Source organism: Anabrus simplex, chromosome 1 (assembly GCF_040414725.1).
Source record: "Anabrus simplex isolate iqAnaSimp1 chromosome 1, ASM4041472v1, whole genome shotgun sequence".
Classification (NCBI taxonomy): domain Eukaryota; kingdom Metazoa; phylum Arthropoda; class Insecta; order Orthoptera; family Tettigoniidae; genus Anabrus; species Anabrus simplex.
Genome location: NC_090265.1, coordinates 1575058950 through 1575083839, shown reverse-complemented (window position 1 = coordinate 1575083839; position 24890 = coordinate 1575058950). Strand labels below are relative to the sequence as shown.

Below are 24890 nucleotides of genomic sequence, written 5' to 3'. Positions count from 1 at the left end.
TCTTACGGCGACAGCGGGACAGGAAAGGGCTAGGAGTGGGAAGGAAGCGGCCGTGGCCTTAATTAAGGTACAGTCCCAGCATTTGCCTGGTGTGAAAATGGGGAAACCACGGAAAACCATTTCAGGGTTGCCGACAGTGGGGTTCGAACCTACTATCTCCCGAATACTGGATACTGGCCGCACTTAAGTGACTGCAGCTATCGAGCTCGGTTATTCAATACTTAGACTGACCACTTGTCTGAGGGTCAGACCAGTCTATATGCAAGCAAAAGCAGTTTTTCAACAAACGAACTTCACAATCAATAGAAAGGACTAATTCATAAGACCTGATTACCAGGACTTAACACAATTCTACACTCAGGATAATTGGACACACTGTCCATTTTCTAATGAGTACTGGTGAACAGCTGGACAAGGAGATTTACCGTGCGTACCTGAAGAGAATAAGTTGGAAGCTTGTTGCTCCCCGAGTCTACGAAGTGTGTGGACATTATCTAAGTGCTTTATTAATAAGTAGTATGTTTCGTTTCGTTTCGTTTCGTTTCGTTTCGTTTCGTTTCGTTTCGTTTCGTTTCGTTTCGTTTCGTTTCGTTTCGTTTCGTTTCGTTTCGTTTCGTTTCGTTTCGTTTCGTTTCGTTTCGTTTCGTTTCGTTTCGTTTCGTTTCGTTTCGTTTCGTTTCGTTTCGTTTCGTTTCGTTTCGTTTCGTTTCGTTTCGTTTCGTTTCGTTTCGTTTCGTTTCGTTTCGTTTCGTTTCGTTTCGTTTCGTTTCGTTTCGTTTCGTTTCGTTTCGTTTCGTTTCGTTTCGTTTCGTTTCGTTTCGTTTCGTTTCGTTTCGTTTCGTTTCGTTTCGTTTCGTTTCGTTTCGTTTCGTTTCGTTTCGTTTCGTTTCGTTTCGTTTCGTTTCGTTTCGTTTCGTTTCGTTTCGTTTCGTTTCGTTTCGTTTTGTTTTGTTTTGTTTTGTTTTGTTTTGTTTTGTTTTGTTTTGTTTTGTTTTGTTTTGTTTTGTTTTGTTTTGTTTTGTTTTGTTTTGTTTTGTTTTGTTTTGTTTTGTTTTGTTTTGTTTTGTTTTGTTTTGTTTTGTTTTGTTTTGTTTTGTTTTGTTTTGTTTTGTTTTGTTTTGTTTTGTTTTGTTTTGTTTTGTTTTGTTTTGTTTTGTTTTGTTTTGTTTTGTTTTGTTTTGTTTTGTTTTGTTTTGTTTTGTTTTGTTTTGTTTTGTTTTGTTTTGTTTTGTTTTGTTTTGTTTTGTTTTGTTTTGTTTTGTTTTGTTTTGTTTTGTTTTGTTTTGTTTTGTTTTGTTTTGTTTTGTTTTGTTTTGTTTTGTTTTGTTTTGTTTTGTTTTGTTTTGTTTTGTTTTGTTACAGGAGTTGAGAAAGTGCAGCAGGAATTTCAAACACTTTACAGATTCTAAATCCTCAGCAGAGAGGAATTAAAACACAGTACAGTAACGTCTTTGTCCAGAATACCCTGTGAAACTATTTTGTATCACTTCGTAGATATTTCTATAACATTTGAATGACAATCGATAAAAAGTAAACTGTAAATAGCATAGAAAAGACAATCCAGTCCGTATCGAAATTTCAAAATTTATTTGACGATACAGCATTTAACAAATGTGCAATTGGCATATTTTTGATAAATATGTTACAAAAACTAATACTAACCTATAATCCACAATTGTCCTAAGTCTGATCAAGTTGAGGAAGAACATTGTCTGCTTGTAAACTTTGGTGAAATTTAGTATTGTAGTGGCGTGTTGTTATTCAAAATATTCCTCGAAGATTACATTTTAGTAACTCTGGGAATTTATATTACTACCTAAAGGTCACTAAGTAAAATTTACTAGTGTTAGGTCACATAATCATTGTATAGGGGTTTACAAAATGTCTAATGCGCGTTGTTCACGGTAAAATGTTTCGTAAAATTTGTTGTGCAACTAATTCTAGAAACATATGACGAAGAAAGTTGTGTTGTCCACGGTAAAATTATATTATAAAATCTGTAGAAGCATCAGGATGGCCATCTCTGAACTAAATTCCGAACTAAGACATGTATATGCTGACAATAATTGAGTTCAAAGCACATTTATCTTCACCTTCACATCAGCCTGGCTTATCCTCGGCCGAACTTGTGATACAAATTTGGCGATTGAGCTTTCTACCTCCCTTCTTGCATTTCCGTTGTGATACGTTGGCGTTTTATCCTCATAAAAACACTAACATCTTCCTTAGTCCACCCGGGTTCCACCATTTTAGAAGTGTATGTTTACAAACGAGTTCCACAATCTTCTCACGTCGCTGCATCATTGTCATGTTAGCTTCGCTAATTGGTTCGTTTCGCAAAACCAATTTACGGAATAGAACATGTCCTATTTTATGAACAGTTTTATCAAATGTTTTATAAAACTTGAATTTGACCTAAGCAACAGAAACTTTATAAAATGATTGTACAATAAAGTTGAAGGAAAATTTTACCGTGAGCAACAGGCACTAAGAGTATATCGACCCCAGTGGGTGACAGTGTAAACTAACAGACGTGCTTCACACCGAAAGAAACATTAGATACTGACACCAGTCTCACAAGCCTACAAACGAATAATTATATAAATAAAACAACCGGGCGAGTTGGCCGTGCGGTTCGGGGTGCGCAGCTGCGAGCTCTCATCCGGGAGATAGTGGGTTCGAACCCCACTGTCCACAGCCCTGAAGATGGTTTTCCGTAGTTTTCTCTTTTCATACCAAGAAAAATGCTGGGGCTGTACCTTAATTAAGGCCATGGCCGCTTCCTTCCCATTCCCGGGCCTTTCTTGTCCCCCATCCTTGCCATAAAACCTATCTGTGTCGGTGCGACGAAAAGCAAATAGCAAAAGAAAAGAAACGAAACACTTGACTGTTGACTTCGGTGACTCCACCAGGCCATGGTAGCGGGCCAGACAAGAAGTCCTATCGTCTCAAATACAAGTCATCGACGAACTTCCAGAGCTGTTACATAACTTTTATGACTTCTGAAACAATACTTTGAAACTGTTCAAACCCCACTATCAGAATGAAGAAATATGAATGTATTTCAAAGTGAAGCCGAAGAAAATGAACTTAGTTGAAGCGAAGGAAATCGATAATCCATTGTAAATCATGAGGCAACGTTCTGAAAAAAAAATATTTTTTTCGTTCCAGCACCAAGGACTAATTTTTAACAAATGAATAGAGAGACAATAACATGGTGAGGGGAAAATGTGAGGTTTTCGGGATGAGTGAATCGGATGGCAGAGTGCTGCTCTTCTGAGCCGAAGATGACAGGTTCGATCACGGCTTCGTTGAGTGGCACTTGAAAGTGCTGAAATACGCCAGTCTTGAGTCGGTAGATTTATTGGTAAGTAAAGAAACTCTGCGGGACAGAATTCTGACAGCTTGGCGTCTAAGAAAACGGAAAAAGTACTTAGTGGTACGCAAAACTGTTACTACTAGTAAAAGGTGGGAATGGAAATTCTCATATAGCATGTCTTAAGTCCAAGAATAGGGAAAAGTGTTGATAGATTATCACAGAAATTTACCAACTTCAGCTGAGTTTGATATGGATTCTACTTAAGCGTGAGAGGTACTCGATATTCTTTGGACAATTTTCTGTTGTTTTTTTTTTTTCAATGGAAACGGTGTAAGTGCTTAGAGTATCAAAGACTGACACTCTTTCGTGTTTTAGCTTTACATGCCTCTGTCTATTTTACTTTTATTGCTGATATCTATCCTTCATTTAAGTTGATAATCGGAATGAAGTGAGAGCTGGTTGTGGAATTAGTTCAAAGCAGTTACCGGTGTTAGACAGGGCTGTAATACCTCACCTTTGTTGTTCAGAGTAAGATCATTAATTGAAAGATGTGAAATAGCAGAGAGGGATTCAATTTGGTGGAAATATGGTGAGTCATGTTGCCTATGCCAGCGGCTTGGTATTATTGTTTGTGCTGAACGCCTCTCATCTGATATATTTCAGCTTGTAAAGACGTGCAGCGATTATGATACGGAATATGAATTCCCAGGATTCCCAGCTCCTTGGCTGTTTAATTCGTCTCGCTTGGGGACTGGGTGTTTGTGTTCGTCTCAATAGACATCTCTTAACCTACATACAACGCATCAGACTACAACCACCACAGGAAAAAGCAGTAGTGATTACACCTCTCCATATAGGGTTGGCGTCAGGAAGGGCATCTGGTCGTAAGACTGGGCCAAATTTCATTAATGCTGAATCCAAGGAGTTGGGAAAATACCATAAAGAAGTAGGGAAAATCTATTAAAGTTAATGGCAGGTGATGGAATACAAAGCCAGAACACATTTAATCGTTTAAAATACTTGGGACGTGATTTCTCCTAGGTTGGTAGTACATTAAATGAAATTGAACCGAAGTGCAGCAAGGTTAATGTGAGATAGCAGCTGCTGTTAGCAATATTCTGAAAGATCTTGCACGAAACTTCTACATTGGTCTGTTTTCAGACCGACTTCGTAGTACAGGTGCAAAAGCTGGATGGATTCAGGGTGTCTTCTTCATAAAGAGTAACAGACATAAAAGTAGCGAGAATGATTTCTAGTAAAAACAAATGCAAACAATGAAGTAAACTCGTGCCCTCGCCCACAGGTAGAGCAGCTCTTTTCAGGCACACCTCTAATGGAGGTGGGGCCGATGACCTAGATGTTAGGCCCCTTTAAACAACAAGCATCATCATCATCATCATCATCATCATCTAATGGAGGTAGAGCTCAACTTGGGAGGCTCGATCCTGGGTCTGTCCGGTGGTATTTGAAGGTGAGAATCGAGTCGGTAGATTTACTGCCACGTTAAATAACTCATGCGGGACAACATTCCCGCATTTCGGCTTCTCCGAAAACCGCAAAAAGTAGTCAGTAGGACCTAAAATCAATGACGTTAGGAGGTGAGCTACACGTATACTTGCCGATACAGAAAGTGAGCGTCCCTGGAATGTATGGTTGCCCGCACGACGTACAGGGGAGGATAGGACATGCAACATGGCCTAAACGAGTTACATTCTATATCGATGTTCTTATACGGCCACAGGTTATGCGCATGCTGCAGAAATGGCAAATTCTAGAAATTGTGATCAAAGTACTGTATTTCATTGTGTATAGTCAAACATGCCCTTGCTGGCGATATGTAGTTTTTGCGGTGCACTGTGTCTTCCGGTATGGGCTAGAACAAATATGTTAATTTTATTGATTTCTCTGTCCGACTCGTTGGCTGAATGGTTAGTGTACTGGCCTTCGGTTCAGAGGGTCCCGGGTTCGATTCCCGGCCGAGTCGGGGATTTTAACCTTCATTGGTTCATTTCAATGGCCCGGGGACTGGGTGTTTGTGCTGTCCCCAACATCCCTGTAACACACATCACACATAACACTATCCTCCACTACAATAACACACAGTTACCTACACATGATAGATGCCGCCCCCCCCCTCATCGGAGGGTCTGCCTTACAAGGGCTGCACTCGGCTAGGAATAGCCACACGAAATTATTATTATTAATGATTTCTCTCAGTCTCTTACTTGACTTTGACAATGACTTTGGCTGAGGTATGAGCGATGTCAGTAACATCATCCCTTATGTAACCAGTTCTTGTTATGAATGGTGTGAAAATATTACTCATTGTTGGTTGGTGCGTGCATTTCAGTGGGCTTGGCAGAACGATATGTAATAGCAACTTCTGGATAGGTGAGGAAAGCTACAGGAAACTAGCTTACTCCCCATTTCCCTAGAATTCCTTTTCAGTGCTACCTAGGCCATTATTACAGCTGATGGTGGAGCTGTTGAAGATCCAACCTGTCTTCACGTTGAACACACAACATGCAATACTCAAACAATGAAACACTGAACTAAAAATCAAGTACAGCATTAAAGACGATCATGTGTGTTGTTCATTTCTACTTATTATTATTATTATTATTATTATTATTATTATTATTATTATTATTATTATTATTATTATTATTATTATTATGAAGCCTCCGTGGCTCAGGCGGCAGCGCGCCGGCCTCTCATCGCTGGATGCCGTGGTTCGAATCGCGGTCACTCCATGTGAGATTTGTGCTGGACAAAGCGGAGGCGGACAGGTTTCTCTCCGGGTACTCCAGTTTTCCCTGTCATCTTTCATTCCAGCATCTCTGTCCATTAACATTTCATCTGTCAGTCATTTATCATTGGCCCAGAGGAGTGCGACATGCTTCGGCAGCCGGCACATTTCCTATCCTCACTGCTAGATGGAGGCTTCACTCATTTCATTCCTGATCCGGTCGAATGACTAGAAATAGGCTGTGGATTTTCATTATTATTATTATTATTATTATTATTATTATTATTATTATTATTATTATTATTATTATTATTATTATTATTATTATTATTGTACCAGGGGTACACCTTCTCCGGCTATTTAAACTGCGCCTTCTCCACCATGGCCATCTCTGAATGTAATTAAGAATTAGTAACACTTTCTAAAACTTCCTTCTCCGATGGTTAGATGGTTCTGTCATCTATTTTCCAGCGATCTCTGGTGGTCTAAGCCCCAGTCCATTGTCAGATAATTTTAATTTGTTATTGTTTTACTGGTTATTGTATTTTATATACCGAAGTTGTCAACACTTCCCTTGGTTCCTCCTTTAGTGTTATCTGCCTATCACATGCCTGTAACTAAGTTCTTTAACCAATCAGAACTCAGGCTAGTGAATGGGAATTTAGCCTTTCAGCGCTCTGGATTCTAATATAGTCTAGAACTTTTCCCTGCGGATCTGTTTAAGGTGAGCGCTTTAGGGCCGCCTTGTCTGATTTGCTTCAGTGGTTGAGTGCGCGGCTTGACGGAGGTTAGAGGGGTCTGGAAGCAGGCGGTGGCCGGCTTGAATAAGATCCAACTATAACAGGTAATGGCAGGGTTAACTTAAATATGTGAGTGAGCGAGCGTGTGTTTTAAGGGGAAGATTTCAGCGGATTTCCTTAAAATAGAATAAGCTTCATTTTTCGCTGGAATGTAGCACCTTCTGCGCAGTCTTCGGACTCAATTAATAGTCCGTACTGGGAAAATATGTAATATAAGGGAGCACGAGTGGTTACCCTCGGAACTCTCCCCTTCTACTTTTCGGCTGGGTGGCTAAATTTGTTCAACCTCTAAATTTGGAAATTAGTCTCGGCCTTTAAATGTCTCCCTTTTAGTCGCCCCTTTTAGGATGGGATTAGCTCTATGTCATTGGGCCTTAAGCCCACTTAGGTTCTTGTCTTTTCCAGAATATTCTTCTAAGGAGTGCTTGTGTTTCGTCTCCTTGCCTTTTTTAATGGCTTATGTTTGTTGTAACCGTTTTTTCTTCTTAAGGCCTAATAGGATAGATAATATGCCCCTATATATTCATTATGATTTTGAGGGTAACCGTGTCTACACTTAGGTTACCTTGCAGAACAGTACTTTACCTGTTTGTGAAATTTTGTAATTGACAAGCCCACCATGGGGCAACCTGTGTACGTACACTATGAAGTGGGGTCACCCTAAGGGTTACCAGTGAAATTGAAAATGTAATGAGCAACATATCGCTTTATTGAGGCTGGCCTCTACGTAAATAGGAGTCAGACTCTGTAATGTTTGTACTTGTTAGGAGGAATTATGCTCTTCATATGTAGTTTAATAACCGGGAGTTTCTTCCCAGTAAACATGTACCTGATTAAGGACTTCTAAGTCCAATGTATTGTTGGTCCTGACGAGCTCTTTGTTAAATGTTATTATTTTTAAATATTTTTTTCAAATTTTCAATTTCTCTGGTTGTTGTTTAATCATTAAAGTACTACATTTGGATCTTAAGAGAGGAAAGAAATCAAATATCCTATATTTCCTAGAATAAGTTTTACTCTAAGTGGTCCTCTGTCCAGCCATTTACCCCATGCGCTTCCTTACCTCTGCGGTCTACGATAAATCCATGTCATATTATTATTTTATTGATTTATTTATTTAGCGAATGGCACATAAAAACATTAAATTATCATTAAGTTATCACATACATGAAATTATATAATAATTCCAGCTATTGAAGTATAACTTTCTACATAGAATATATCTATATAGAAATGTTCAAGTTCTTTATGTAGCATACAGCATCCGTTGTAACTGTTAAAAAGTTCTTGAAGTCCCCACAATATGCATAGTTTGGGTACTCGGTCTCTAAGTGATGAATTGTCTGTTTCTCAGCACCACAGTCACATTTTGGTGACGAGGCATTTGCCCACTTGTGGAGAGCGTCTGAACATATTCCATAGCCAGTGCGGATACGATCGAGGGCTGTCCACACAGAACGGGGTTGATCAAATCCTGGCGGTTTTTCCACGATACATGGCATGCTACGACATCGTTCAGGGCAGTGTTGTTGCCAATTTTGGCTTCATGAGAGGCGAATTTCGAACTTCTTTTGGCTGTGAAAATAGAATGATGTCTTGATCCGAGCCGTTTTTGCTCCATATAGGCTACATCTTTTAACGAAGACAGCTGAGGATTATCCATGATCTTCTGATATTCTCGTACGAGAGCACTCTTCCTACTAGCATCAGGTAGTGGCTCAGAATGGGCAGCCATTAAGTGGAAGTACATCGTATGGTCTCACTAATAATACGCATGGTCACATTCAACTGCGCGTCTACTTTCTGTGTGTGAGCGCTGTTCATTCATAGTGGTGCGCAGTATTATTATTATTGTTATTATTAGTATTATTATTATTATTATTATCTATATATAAAATGCTAATGTGTATGTTTCACAAAACTCAAGCTCTTAAACCAGAGGGAGTTAAAAGGTGCGGTTAGTACCAGAATCTTCCACATCGTCTCAATATAACAGGAAAAATCTTACATTTCTTGAAAAGTCAACGTAAATATATTTATTTGCAAGATCAAATCATTAAATGATCACTCCAATAATTGCAGGCGAAGGCTTTCCCTAATCCGCAATGCATTCTGTACTTAGCAAGTTGGTAAGCGACTAACGCTTACCTCTGATGATGGAAGAATACTATTCTCTGCTAGATACTCTTTGATTCTGTGACCTTCCCCAGCTTCTGAATATACTCAACAGATGGCAGAACGTTCCTAACAACTCACATGCTGCTAAGAGGAAACAGTCTACGTACGCACAGCCTCCTGTATGGTCATTAATAAAACGCAGGGAGAAACGCTGGAAAAAGTAGTTAGTTACTTACTCGAACCAGTATTCAGCCGTGGCCAATTGTATGTTGCACTGTCTCGGGCAAGTTCGTTTGAACACGTTAAGATCCAGATACGGCCGAATGTTGTATGGAAAGAAGTGTTATAAAGTAAATTACGAATGAATCAGTTATTATGTACCGGCATTAAATGTTCATAAGACTATTGAAAAGGCAGCCAAAACAATATGACTGCGGCAGGTATATCAAGACCTGACCTAACTCATTTGTAAGGAACGCTGCGGAACAGCACGGGTCCACTTCTTATTATTATTATTCTCCTTCTCGTCTTCTTCTTCTTCTTCTTCTTCTTCTTCTTCTTCTTCTTCTTCTTATTATTATTATTATTATTATTATTATTATTATTATTATTATTATTATTATTATTATTATTATTATTATTGTAAGGAATAAAGCTCTATTTACTCTTGAGTGGAAACCACAACCTACATTGTCGTTAATGTAGATGTTTCAATAGATCCAAACCAAACCCCATGGCATTACAGCCCCTGAAGGGCCTTGGCCTATGCAGATTGCGAAGGGTCGTGTGGTCAGCACGACGATTCCTCTCGGCAGTTATTCTTGGCTTTCGAGACCGCGGCCGCTATCTCACCGTCAGATAGCTCCTCAAGTCTAATCACTTAGGCTGAGTGAACCTCCAACCAGCCCTCAGATCCAGGTAAAAATCCCTGTCCTGGCCGGGAATCGAACCAGGGACCTCCGGTTAAGAAGCAGGCACGCCACTCCATCACCACGGGGTCGGTATGTCGGCATGTTTCAATAGAGGCGTTTGAAATTAAGAAAAAACGGCTAGGCTACCTCCATTTAGAAATGTTTCAAACACAACTTAGTCAACACCTTATGTTAGAACATTTTTTTGATAGAGCCGCCCCTAATAAAGGTACACAATAATTCAGGTTTTGTTGCCAAGTCAATCAATGGGGATAATGGTGGTTGTAGTCGTGATTATCCTTGTAAGGATCATGACCTCTTGTTTATTTATTTATTTATTTATTTATTTATTTATTTATTTATTTATTTATTTATTTATTTATTTATTTATTTATTTATTTATTTAGCGTATGGAAACACATGCAACCTCTTGATCATCTCCCCGTTTTAATCAGGAAAATAATGGAGATGACTGTAGGAATAGGAAGAAACTAGGACTCAAAAAGTGAGGAGGAAGAAAATCATAAAGGAAAAGCTCTATTATCGATGAGCCGAAAGAAACGAAATGTGATCACTACAATGTCCAAAGCAGCTAAAACTGATCGACAGTAACATAACAGTGATTGACCGTTGTTAGTTGAGGTGGATTCTTTTTTCTTATAAGTTGCTCTACGTCGCACCGACACAGAAAGGTCTTATGGTGACGATGGGGTAGGAAATGGCTAAGAGAGGCCTTAATTAAGGTACAGCCCCAACATTTGGCTGGTGAGATAATGGAAAAACACGGGAAACCGTCTTCAGTACTGCCGACAGTAGGCTTCGAACCCGCTATCTCCCGAATGCAAGCTCATAGCTGCGCGCCCCTAACCGCACGACCAACTCGTTCGGTTACTTGAGGTGTACTCTGCCTCTCTGCTAGATGGCATTACTGCTGTAAATATATAAAACTAACCCATTAAGGACGGTTACAGCAGCTTTAATCATAAATTCGTACTTTCAGCGTATTAGGTAGTGTTCAGTGGCCAACCGGACACCAGTGGGATCCGAACCCACAACCTTACTACTTCGCGTCGGATGTTCTATCCAACTGTGCTGTAGTGACCTAGGTCATATTTGTTCTGTTGGAAAAGTTTTAAGCTACAGGTCTGGCACTACTGCCATCATACAGTAGAGTGCGTCGCCCGTTGTGGGCCAATTACATGAATGTCCTCGAAATGAACTGTCAACGTATTGCACTGGGGTTGGCCATTTTTGTTCCGTACTCCATACTATGGGGGGCTGCCTGGCCGAGGCGGTAAAGGCGTGCTCGGTTCGCCCGGAAGGACGTGGGTTCGAATCCCCGTCAGGAAGTCGAAAAATTTAAGAAACGAGATTTCCACTTCCGCAGGTGCATATGGCCCTAAAGTTCACTCAGCCTACACCAAAAATGAGTACCAGGTTAATTCCTGAGGGCAAAGGCGGCCGGGCGTAGAGTTAACCACTCTACTCCATTACGTGCCAAGGTTAACAATGGTGAAAGCCTTTACCTTCCACTCCTCCAAGGGCCTTCATGGCCTGTACGGAGGTGACTTTGCTTTGCTTTACTCCATACTACATGTACCAAACATGAAAGTTCATTTCGAATACAATACGGTCGTGTAAATGAAATATTCATGAAAATCGTATTATTCAAAAACATCACAATTAATTATCTTAACTTCCGTGTTCACGCATAACTTTCATATACGACATTAAACGGTATATGTTCCACCAATCAACACTCTGTTAGGTACAGTTTATAAAAAAATAATAAATAGTGCCGGTTTCGATTCCCTTGGAATGATCTTCAGCTTACTAAATACATTAAATAAGAAGAAATTAAGATTATAACACACATTACATAAGATTGTGAGGTTAAATGGAGCTTGCTTTCAGGCATATCTTTTGTAATATGTGTTTTAATCTTAATTTATTATTTAAAGTATTGTATTAGCTGAAAATGATTTCAAGGGAATCGAAACAACCACTTATTTATTAAATTTGTATAAATTGCACCTAGCAAAGTGTTGATTGGTGGAACCTCCTTCGTTTAATATATTATATGAATAATTCAACAACATGTTTCTAGATAGAGTTTCTTAATCACGAAATTCTGTTTTACAGGATGGAAAACTATGTGGTACCAACTCCCGCTGGCAGGACTGTAGCTACAACATTGAGGTATGAGACTGATTGGAGTATCGTAGCCGATCTCTACTGTAGGTTGGCGATACACTGCAGTTCACTTCTCTGTGATAGCAAGGAAGACTGCTCTTGTGTTTGTATTCCATTCTGGTCGAAATTACATGTACAAGGTGCCTTGCATCTCCGCCAGGCTAATCCTAATAGACTGCCTGCGGGATAGTACCAATAGGAATCCCACGTGCTCTACGGGGAATTCTGTCTTCAGACCATTACCGTGGCTCCTCCTGATTCTCTTATAGCATGGAGGTGAAAGATCGTCTTATCGAGTGAGAACGGATAAGGCTTTCTATTTCTTACGACTAGAGTGCGGAACTTTGTGAACAAAAGACGTACGAAATATGAAAGTATATATATTCTAAACATTAGGTAAATGTGACCTAAAGAGAGGGAAAAAAAATGACTTAAGCATTTTAGGAATAGGTAGCAAGTATTAGAGTTTCACTAACATTAAACGTCCCAGAGCGATAATACAGCAGAAACATTTGATCATACAAACTGAGCTACTGTAGGTACATCCATTCATTATCATAGCCCTAAGGCGCAGTTCTCACTCTGTTTTCCTACTTTAAAAAATCGAAGTATTAGCATGCTTTTTCGTATGTGTTCATACGTTATGTACTTTCGTACAGCATCTTTTCTCGGAATCATTTTTTCTAAAGCTGCTGCTACTTATCTGTTTCAAACAAAGAAAGAATAATACTTCTAGTATAGTATTTTGAAATCTTCTGCTTGAAACTCGACGTACATATCATGTAGATGTATGACGCCTCCGATTACAAAAAATGCTCAAAATATAATCAAATATGACCTTATATCACTGAAATGATCAAAATATGACCGAAACAATAAAAATGGCCGAAATATGCAATATTATATGTAACATAAAATTGCCTCAAACGGGGTCATGGACTCATTATTCACAATTATTTTTCACATTTCGGATTAAATGAGCTCAGAAAAGAAATAAGACTTCTCCTTAACATCCGAACCTTACTTATGAGTTTCAACACATTGTACGAAATAAACTAAAACATATCGCTTATCGTATGGAATACTACAGTTCAAATTAGTCTGAATTTGTTCGATGTGACTTGTACGTTTTTGCCATTTGTAACAGATTCAATGAAATTGTACAGCCAGGACTTCATAGTTCTGAAGATAACTTTTCGTCATGAGTGGTGCGCCGTAAATATGTACTTCTTTTTTTGCAAGCTGCTTTACGTTGCACCAACACAGATCGGTCTTATGGCGACGATGGGATAGGAAAGGGCTAGGAATGGGAAGGAAGCGTCCGTGGCCTTAATTAAGGTACAGCCCCAGCATTTGCCTGGTGTGAAAATGGAAAACCACGGAAAACCATCTTCAGGGCTGCCGACAGTAGGGTTCGAACCCACTATCTCCCGAATACTGGATAATGGTTGCACTTAAGCGACTGCAGCTGTCAATCTCGGTAATATACTTACTTTAGTACAATGGTTGCCTAGTTGTACTTCCTCTTAAAAAACAGTAATCATCACAACCAATGGTTGGTCTCGTAAAGACATAGCGTGCGACTGTATCTGAAATGCTGATGTACTAATACTATCATGATTAGAAAAAAAGCCTTGTTGCACAAACAAACAGAATATATATGTATTTTTTTCAAAATATAAATGTTCTAATGTATGTATGTATGTATGTATGTATGTATGTATGTATGTATGTATGTATGTATGTATGTATGTATGTATGTCCACAGTTTAGTCCCGTTTACTCATACGGGGTCGGGGAAGAGGTGAGATGAAATATATGGCACGTTTTACGGCCGGGTGCCCTTCCTGGCACCAACCTCAGTTGAGGAACTATTGAAGATGAAATGCATGATGGTGAATAAAATCGGGCGAGGAGGTTGATGGAATCGTCTGTGGCCTATGGATAGAAAATGTCCTGCCATTTGCCTGGAAGTGAGGATAGGAAAACATAGAAAACCATTCTTAGGACAGCCGGCGGTGGGGATCGAACCCACTCGTTAGAAAACCATTCTTAGGACAGCCGGCGGTGGGGATCGAACCCACTCGTCTACAGAATGCAGAGTTTGACTCCATATCCATCGTGAGATAATAGGCGCAGCCAGTACGCACGGTTCTAATTAATATTATATTATATTATATTATATTATATTATATTATATTATATTATATTATATTATATTATATTATATTATAATTATTATATTATATTATATTATATTATATTATATTATATTATATTATATTATATTATATTATATTATATTATATTATATTATATTATATTATATTATATTATATTATATTATATTATATTATATTATATTATATATTATATTATATTAGCCAACGGTCGTAGCAGTGTTGAAACACCGGATCCCTTGAGATCTCCGAAGTTAAGCAACATTGGGCGTGGTCAGGAGTTGGACGGGTTGCCACGCGCTGTTGGTGGGGGTAAGGGAATGGAGGAGCGAAAAGGAACTGGCCACCCTACCGCACGTAAACTCCGGCTCAGGAACACCTCTGCGGAGGTTAGGACCTGCCTTCGGGCAGAATAACCCTTACCATACTATATTATATTATATTATATTATATTATATTATATTATATTATATTATATTATATCATATTATATTCAGAGCTGCCAACGGTGGGGTTCAAACCCACAATCTCTCGAATGCAAGCTAACAGCTGCATGGCCCGTACAATGCAGCCAGTTTGCTGGGTCTGTTCTAAATAATACTTGCCTCATAGCTAATTGTGATGTTATTGTTATAATAATATAGACTAAAGAAATCTTGTTGATTGTGTGCCAGATAGAGAAATTGTTTGACCGTGCCAGGAGAAGGAGGGTAGCTTCTCATGGTCATGCGGCATGATTGTCTCCCAGCAGACTTACCAATCACCTGTTCACCTTCTGGCCTGGCTGATGGAGATTAAAAATGACATAAAAGAACTCGAGCTGGCAAAATTACAAAACAGACAGTTTGTGAAACAGATCGTGAAGAAAGTCCTTGGTTTTCAGAAAAACCACTGAAGAAGGCAGGTTCCCCGTGGTTAGAGGAGAGAAAGGAGCTACACGAGGAGAAAATGCGACTATAGTGGGCAAAGAACAAGGCCCAATGGTGTTGAACCAGTGTGGATCCAATTAGGTCCATAATAATAATAATAATAATAATAATAATAATAATAATAATAAACCTTCACCGGGCGAGCTGGCCGTGCGGTTAGGGTCGCGCAGATGTAAGCTTGTATCCGGGAGCCAGTGGTTTCGAACCCCACTCTCGGCAGCCCTGAAGATGGTCTTCCGTGGTTTCCGACTTTCACACTAGGCAAATGCTGGGGCTGTACCCTAATTAAGGCCACGGCCGCTTCCTTCCCACTCCTAGGCCTTTCCCGTCCCACTGTCGCCATAAGACCTATCTGTGTCGGTGCGACGTAAAGTAAATAGCAAAAAAAGAAAAAGTAACCCTTGATGCCCCATTGGAGTGAGTGGCCAGACGGTGTAGCGCTGGCTACAGTTGGCGGATTTCTTTTTTTTTTTTTTTTTTTTTTTACGTCGCACCGACAGAGATAGGTCTTATGGCGACGATGGGACAGGAAAGTGCTAGGAATTGGAAGGAAGCGGCCGTGGCCTTAATTAAGGTACAGCCCCAGCATTTGCCTGGAGTGAAAATGGGAAACCACGGAAAACCATTTTTAGGGCTGCCGACAGTAGGGTTCGAACCTACTATCTCCCGAATACTGGATACTGGCCGCACTTAAGCGACTGCAGCAATCGAGCTCGGTGGCGGATTTGAAGGCGCTAGTCTTGTGTCGGTGGATTTACTCTATCACGCGCTTCTAGTCATAAATGGGTAAGCTGTCCAACTCTTCCAACAGATTCTACTCAGCTCGACTGTTAGCTGGTAAGTCAGCAGGTTTCGAACGCACGAAATCACTCAATTTGTAATCTATAAAATGCAAACACGATTTAAGTAATGTACCGTAGTCTTAGGTTAATGAATCATACAGTTGAACCTAGAGTACAGTCCGGCTCCGTGGCTAAATGGTTAGCGTGCTGGCCTTTGGTCCAGATTGTCCCGGGTTCGATTCCCGGCCGGGTCGGGGATTTTAACTGTCATTGGTTAATTCCGATGGCTCGGGGGCTGGGTGCGTGTGACGTCTTCAGCATTAGAATTCATCGTACGTAGGGCCCCACCCGCATAGACGCGCAGGTCACCTATATGGTGTCAACTCGAAAGACCTGCACCAGGCCTCTTAGGAGGCTACACGCCATTAATTAAACCTAGAGTACAGTAACAACCATGTTGAGGTTACATCACCACATGTTAACAAAGAATACGATTCACAACTAAGTATTTTTTATTTTCCACCTTGTCGATACATCAATTGCTTAACGCAACTTATTGGTTAAAAGTGGTACATGTTTGGTATATTATTAACATCTTCAGTCACATAACACTGTTTATATTGACAAAATATCAATGCTTGAGAGGAAGTGTCCTTAAAATTAACATAAGATCTTTGTCGGTATATGAATATATGAATTTTTCATCTAAACAGTGTTATGTGGCTGAAGATGTTAATAATATACGAAACATGTACCATTTTTTTAACCGATAAGTTGCCTTAACCAATTAATGTATGGGCCGATGACCTTCGATGTTAGGCCCCTTAAAACAACAAGCAAGCAATTAATGTATCGACAAGGTGGAAAATAAAAAAATAGTTGTGAATCTGTTAAAGTGCGATAAGGACCATGAAGCTGATTTGATGTAAAGAATACGATGTCATGTCATGAATCTCAGTGTATTATTATTATTATTATTATTATTATTATTATTATTATTATTATTATTATTATTATTATTATTATTATTATTATTATTATTATTATTTCTATCTATAGAGATTCAGATTAATACAATTCACTGCAGAGTGTCTTTTGTGGTGGCCATTCACCTAGACCTCATCTATAGAAGCAACAGTTATGAGAATGAACATAAGAAGTGCTGTTTTTTGTGGTTACAGATGAGCGCTCAAACACGGAGTATGCTGTGCCTGGTTTTGGTGGTCGTTCAAGTGATGATGGTGACGTCATGGCCAGTAGCACAGGATCTGTCTTGGGAGGAGCCTGCAGATGTCACAGTGGAGCTGGCACCAGTGTACGAGAGTAGTAGCATGGAACGTATCCCTCAAAGTCCAGGACCGGGGTACGAAGGTAATTCACTCATATCTCTTGTTCTTAAATCTCATATTAACTGAATGTTGTAAACGTAAGATAAGTTTCAAAAATTTACGGCTCTCCGAAGATGAACAAAGAACCAGTATAAATAAATACATGAAAAGAAATAATCTCACGTAGCTATCATAGTACGAGGGTTGTAAATAAATTAGTGGTAATATTCAATGGACTAACAAGTGCAATTACATTACATTTCTTCAATGTAGTCATCCGCAAAGTCTATTACATTTTGCTAAATGTCGGGAAGTCGTAGGGGACCGTTGGCAACGCGTTCACTGTTGATGAGAGCGACGGAACGCTGTACTGCGCGGAGTACAAATATCATTTAAGGAAAACGGCGTTCTCAGAGCGGTTCCTTCAACTTCGGAAACAGGTCGAACTCACAAGGATCCATGTCTGGTAAGTACGGAGGACATTGCATGACCTGTGCGCAGTCTCATTCCGAGCCGCACGAAACGCCTTGACCCATCGTGCAGCCGTCCTACGCGGTAATGCATTCTCGCCACAGGCTTCACGTAATCCTCGATAACATTCCGATGCATTTTTGCCACGGGAAACCTCGATTTTAATCCACGAACGCTGATCAGCTTTTTAAAACATGCATTAGAGCGGTGAAATCGACACTCTTCACTTCAACGCCACACAGCAACACTCCGAACTGGATGCCCGTCAAATGCACACTACACATCGACAAAGCGCCAACTGAGCGCTCCCATTGTCCGGCCCCGCGGTGTAGGGGGCAACGCGCCCACCTGTCACCCGGCGGCCCCGGGTTCAATTCCCGGCCTGGTCAGAGGTTTTTAATTGTAAATGATTAATATCCCTGGCCTGGGGACTGGGTGTTTATGTGGTCCTTAACGTTCCGCTCCTCACATTCAACACTCTACACTTCCGCAGTGTCCGGCTCCATGGCTAAATGGTTAGCGTGCTGGCCTTTGGTCACAGGGGTCCCGGGTTCGATTCCCGGCAGGGTCGGGAATTTTAACCTTAATTGGTTAATTTCGCTGGCACGGGGGCTGGGTGTATGTGTCGTCTTCATCATCATTTCATCCTCATCACGACGCGCAGGTCACCTACGGGTGTCAAATCAAAAGACCTGCATCTGGCGAGCCGAACATGTCCTCGGACACTCCCGGCACTGAAAGCCATACGCCATTTCATTTACTTCCGCAGTTCCAATTACATGCAGGTTCATATCATGTGGTGCAAGTAGTGGCAAAAGATCTCTATAGGTCGACCCCGAACAAAAAGCATTTTTTAAACGGCTTTTGCGCATGTCCGATCACCTGTGAGTGTCTGGACAACGGTGCCACTACGGTACTTTATTTACAACCCTCGTATATTCAATAAGGTTTAGAGAGATAATTATTAAAATTTATTCCTACCAACTGTTTAACGTCGCGCCGAAACAAGTAGGTTTTCGGCAGCGCAGGTGTAGGAACCTCCAAGACTGGAAAGGTAACTACAATGTTTCAAATACGGTAAGCCCCTTCATCTGCCAGAAGTTAAAATGAGAATGCATGAAAAAACATCTTCAGGATTGCCAATGATGGTTTTCCAAACTATCATCTCCTCAACGCAGACTTAAAGCTTTTTTTTTTTCTTCTTTCAAATGAACAGTCATGTCCTCCTGGTAACTAAAACAGGGAGTCTCGTGGCTATAATTAAATCAGAAGACAGGTGAAACTACTCACTTTCCAACATAGTAACTTAAACATTACTCACATAAACCATGTACTGTAGAATGTATCTGTGCATACACTGTTTAAGCACGTATTTAAACGGCTGTACATTCTACGACGGTTAACGTCCAGGTGAATCAATTTAATGGGGTTGAACTGAAGCCCCGACGACATTCGCTGTCTGCTAAGAATGCGGCTTTTCGTACCTTTCTCCTTAACTTATTTCTTCTTCGTTTAGTAATCTGTGGATCACTCCTAATAGCCATTACTTCATGTCACCGCCTCTGCCTTCACTTTCTATCACTATCCTTTCTTTTCCCCTTCTGCGTTTTTTCTCTGCAGGATTTTTTCTTCTATTGTGGCTCCTTCCCACTTTCCTGGAAACTTTGATCTCCTGGATTTGTTAAAAAATCTGTATCTAACCGGTATGTATTCTTTCATTTTCACCCAAAATCTTGATCAAATCAATTCTCATTTCCCGAAATCATTTGCCTGAAGATTCGGTTCCTCATTAAGTGTTCATAAAGTGTCTTTTCCTCACCACTTCAAGCACTCCTATCTCCTCTGAATCTCTTCTCCACATTTATCTTTGAGCCAAGAATTCCCTTTCTCTCCTCCATTGTCTATTGTATTGTACGCAACATTTTACACTTTTTGTAATGCTTCATTTCAGTTTGTCAACTTTTTTGCCAGTGGTTTATCGTCACACGAACACGTCGAAGATTCTCGACGACGCAAAAATGCGAAAAGGACTAGGATTGGGAAAATAGTCGCCTTAATTAATATACAGTTCCAATATTTTTCTCATGTGGTAATTGGAAACCACGGTAAACCCTCTTCAGAGCTGCTGACGGTGGGATCCGAACTCACCATCTCCCGAGTGCAAACTCACAGCAACGCGACCATACCTGTTGTTTTATCACTTTTCAAATGGTTTGTACGTATTAATGAAGTTCTCTGTCCGACTAGTTGGCTGAACGGTCAGCGTACTGGCCTTCGGTTCGGAGGGTCCCGGGTTCGATTCCCGGCCGGGTCGGGGATTTAAACCTTAATTGGTTAATTCCAATGGCACGGGGGCTGGGTGCGTTGTCTTCATCATCATTTCATTCTCATCACGGCGCGCAGGTCGCCTACGGCAGTCAAATAGAAAGACCTGCACCTGGCGAGCCGAACCCGTCCTGGGATATCCCGGCACTAAAAGCCATACATTTCATTTCATTTCAATGAAGTTCTCTGAGGTTTGTAATAAAAGACCATCTACCTCGACTTGACGAAATTACAACAATAAATGACTGAATATGCATTAGGGAAGGCGGTCACAATTCCTTCTATTTTAAGAGTAAATTAATAGTACTTAGGCTAATGTTATATCATAGACACTTATCTTGGACATAATTTACCCTTTATTATATATATGGTTAAAAGAAGATAGTAACACACTTCATGAAATGTATTTGATCACAAAAATTCCATACATATATATATAAAATATAATTTCTTTAATGATATTATCCATTCCAGAGCCTAAATTCCATTAAAGAAATATATTATTTTACCTATAGGAAATCAGTTCTCAAATGGTTAATACAACATGTTCTTTGTGTTTAGCCTTATGAGAAGCTGGGAAATCAGAATTAATTCCTGAAAACTTTCTTTGTTAAGAAGGAAGCCATATTTTCCAGAGTCGACTCAGTTACATGCAACTTAAAAGCATTTCAGACCGAGCTCGGAAGCTGCAATCGCTTAAGTGCGGCCAGTATCCAGTAATCGGGAGATAGTGGGTTCGAACCCCACTGACAGCAGCCCTGAGGATGGTTTTCCGTGGTTTCCCATGTTCACACCAGGCAAATGCTGGGGCTGTACCTTAATTAAGGCCACGGCCGCTTCCTTCCCATTCCTAGGTCTTTCCTATCCCATCGTCGCCATAAAACCTATCTGTGTCGGTGCGACGTAAAGCAAATAGCAAATAGCAAAAAAAAAATCAGTCTGTCGAAAACACAAGTTCAATTAAAAATATATATAAATAGAAAAAATAATAGTGTGTAGTTTTTGCAGGTATGTTTTATATTGAACTTGTGTGTTCGATAGCTTTTAAGTTACATTTACACTGAAAACATTTAAATTCCTCGTAATTAACAAATCTCAGCCAACTACGTCGGAATTCAAGTCACATAAACGTTAATAATAATTTTATTGCTTTTTACATCCCATTAACTACTTTTACGGATTTCGGAGACACCGAGGTGCCGGAATTTTGACCCGCAAAGTTGTTTTTCATGCCGGTAAATGTAACAACACGAGGTCTCACAAACATTAATTTAAGAATTAAACGCTCTATCAGCAGAAGAAGGAAACCAACCTCTAGTTTACTTATAACAAGTCCAGTAGTACTTTTCCTCAAAACTAGCCCAAACAATAATTAATGATACACACACTGTATCACAAATAGAGTATGGTTGCGCAGCTGCACTTCCTCTAAAAACAATAATCACCAGCACCACAACTTATCACAAATACTAGAATACAAATTTGCCGCAAAGATTGTTCGTACTCTTTAAAAATACCAAGATCAAAATAAGGTAGTAGATATTAACGATGGTCTCGGAGATGTAACTGTGAAGCAACATTTCGATCTCTGCTCTATAATTCACTAGTAGCTTCAACTGATCTTGAAGACTGTACACGGAATCTGTGAAGTAAAGTAGCGCGTGACAACACTCGGGTGACACTTTCTCCCAGCGTGTCTCAAGAAGGAAGCAGGAGAGTTATGATCACTCTGATTGTCCCAGTCCCGCATACCGCATAATACAGACCTGCACAACAAACTCTGTTGTGACACAGCGCACTTCTCTAGACTACCGTTATTTAAAATATTAGGATGAAGCTTTCTGTTTTCAATGTGAAATATGTTTTATATTCGCATGGACTCAGCATCAACACATGGCACTTTGTCAGAGTGTAATTTTTCAAGCTGAATTTAACACCCAGTCCGCCTCTGTGGTGTAGTGGTTAGTGTGATTAGCTGCCACCCCCCCGGAGGCCCGGGTTCAATTCCCGGCTCTGCCACGAAATTTCAAAAGTGGTACGAGGTCTGGAACGGGGTCCACTCAGCCTCGGGAGGTCAACTGAGTAGAGGTGAGATCGATTCCCACCTCAGCCATCCTGGAAGTGCTTTTCCGTGTTTTCCCACTTCTCCTCCAGGCGAATGCCGGGATGGTACCTCACTTAAGGCCACGGCCGCTTCCTTCCCTCTTCCTTGCCTATCCCTTCCAATCTTCCCATCCCTCCACAAGGCCCCTGTTCAGCATAGCAGGTGAGGCAGCCTGGGCGAGGTACTGGTCATACTCCCCAGTTGTATCCCCAGACCAAGAGTCTGAAGCTCCAGGACACTGCCCATGAGGCGGTAGAGGTGGGATCCCTCGCTACGTCCGAGGAAAAAACCGAACCTGGAGGGTAAACAGATGATGAATAATAATAATAATAATAATAATAATAATGGTGCATGGCATCTGTATAGACTTGGTGGTGATCTAATGAGGATAAAATGAATGACGAAGTGTCATGGACACCCAGTCCTTAAGCCAGGAGAATTAACAGTACGAGGGCGTTGATTCTGAAAATTGAACCGGGGCCATCGGACGAAAGGCAAGCATTCTATCCATTTCGCCACAAAACCGGACTTTAATTTGCTAAACCTTAGGCTACCATCTTCACTGATTAGGGGTTGAGTATTGACAGTAGCAGAGACCAGGGCAGTGGGTTGTGAAGCAGCCTTGAAAACACAGTAGGCTTCTTCGTTGGATTTGGCTGCAACTCAAAAGGCTTAAGGCTCGACATTCACTAAATCAACTATCGAAAAAGGGTAATCTAAGTCTAGTGATAACCCACGTCTTGATCCCAGCATACGCCACTGAATTTAAGCAATCATATAGTGTTCAAACTCTCATAAATTTCTGACCGTATTGCTGGACGTATGATGTCTTTCATCGGGATTGAACCGTCAACTTCCATCACATGAAGGGAGAAGAGGTGCAGAAGAAACAGATAAATTTCTTGGTGAATTTAGTGTTATCTCCTCTACGAAATCCTCTGTAATTTTTTTATAAATGATCTGTTGGTGGTTAAGCTGTGTGTTCCCTTCTCTCAATCAAAACTAATGTACACGTCCGTGTGTAATTACCGCTCTCTACCTGGTGTGCAATTCACTCCGGTGAATCAGCGATCACATGAACTTGATTATCGTTCAAAGCAACTTCTCGAAACTGCCCTCGCCTCCCAATATCCCTAATAGGTGAATATTTCCATGAAACCCGTCCCGGTTAACGCAATCTTCTACGTAAATTAAGGTGTATGTGATCCATTTCGTTTGCGATATTTTGGGATATTTTTCCGTTTTAGGTCAGCTCAATGCCATACCAGTGGTTTTTAGCTTATGTGCATATTTGTTTGCTCCATCATCATGGGAAACAGCCCAACATATTTAGACCAAACTTTATATTTACAGCTCACCCAGACCAAACGAGTTATTAAATGTCTTCCCATATACTATTGATTTTCTGCAAAATCTATAAACTCGTTGTAAAAGGTCCACTTATTTCAAACAATTTTTGTCCCGTAAATTGATGTTTCTCTCTTTTCTTTTTTTTGAAATAACATGGCAAATAAAGTTTTCCATGAGCCTTGGTTCTGTCACAAGTGGCAGACTCCCTCGCAGCACGGCACTCTGCTCTTATGCTGTTCTGTCTGTTTCAGATCTCACTCTGTTGCTGCCCACGACGAAGCGCGCAATATCCGTTCTCTCTCGCTGGAGACCGTTCAGCGGCGGTCTTAGCCGCCTGGCCGGCCGCTACAACACGCGCACCGTCCCTCGCATATATGCTGCCAGTCCAGACCTGGACTTCGTGTCGGCCGAGACGAGGCGGGACAATCATCGATACAACCAGAGACCATCAGGACAGCCACTGCGATTCGGCCGCTAGTTTGGACACTTCATCCTTTTGCCACTACTGTTCTTGTAATTCCCCAACAAAATAAATTCACAGTCCCAAATCACAGAGTTACTAAAGAACTATAGTTTCTTATGTGAAGCGACTCCTAATATCCATTTTCAAGACCTTCTTAGCTGATCCTCATGAAGACACTATCTCCACACATCCTCAGATCTACCTTACCTCCTTGAATTGAAAGGAGAATGTACTAATGATCAGCTGTAATACATCACTGTCCCAGCATAAAGAGTTTTTAAAAAATATATGATTTCCAGAATGTTTCCTCATTTCCTTTATAAGCCAGATGAAAACTTGACTCACGAAGAATGTAAAGGCTATTTCTCTTGTGGTCAGGCTCCTTGGCTGATTGGTCAGCATAGTTCAGAGGTTCCGGCTTCGAATCCCGGCCGGGCCGGGGATTTTAACCACCCTTTAGCGGTGATAAGTGTACAGGAATATGAAATTCAAGTAGGGATGACATAGACATATTAGTGTTGATCTGTAAAAGTATTGTAAAGAAAGGAATAAAATTAAGCATTTTAATAGTTATACCCTTACGAGATATTGTAATAGGAGTTAAGTCATGGCTGAGAAATGATAGGTTATAGTGGATGCAGAAATTTTCTCACAGAACTGGAGTGTGTATCATAGAAACAGGATAGGAATGGTGGGAGGGGGAGTATTCATTCTGGTGAAAGAAGAATTTGTAAGCTACGAAAAAGTTAAAAGATGACAAACATTAAATTCTCGGCGTAAGGCTCATCTCTAAAGATAATAGGCAACTTGACGTCCTTGGAGTGTACACCCCAGGAAAAGGTAGCGCTGACGCGGATTCAGAATTACT

At 40.5% G+C, this 24890-nt stretch overlaps 1 protein-coding gene across 1 annotated transcript in view; it reads left to right on the top strand.

Annotated features, from left to right (window-relative positions):
* The window catches only part of LOC136858547 (uncharacterized), a 152274-nt gene extending 127993 nt beyond the window's left edge, over nt 1-24281 (top strand). The window contains exons 2-3 of the mRNA XM_067138165.2: nt 17163-17352; nt 23811-24281. Of these exons, the coding sequence (XP_066994266.2) occupies nt 17163-17352; nt 23811-24037 (417 nt within the window). The 3' untranslated portion in view covers nt 24038-24281. The remainder of the gene's footprint in view (nt 1-17162; nt 17353-23810) is intronic.
* Nucleotides 24282-24890: the final 609 nt, after the last annotated feature.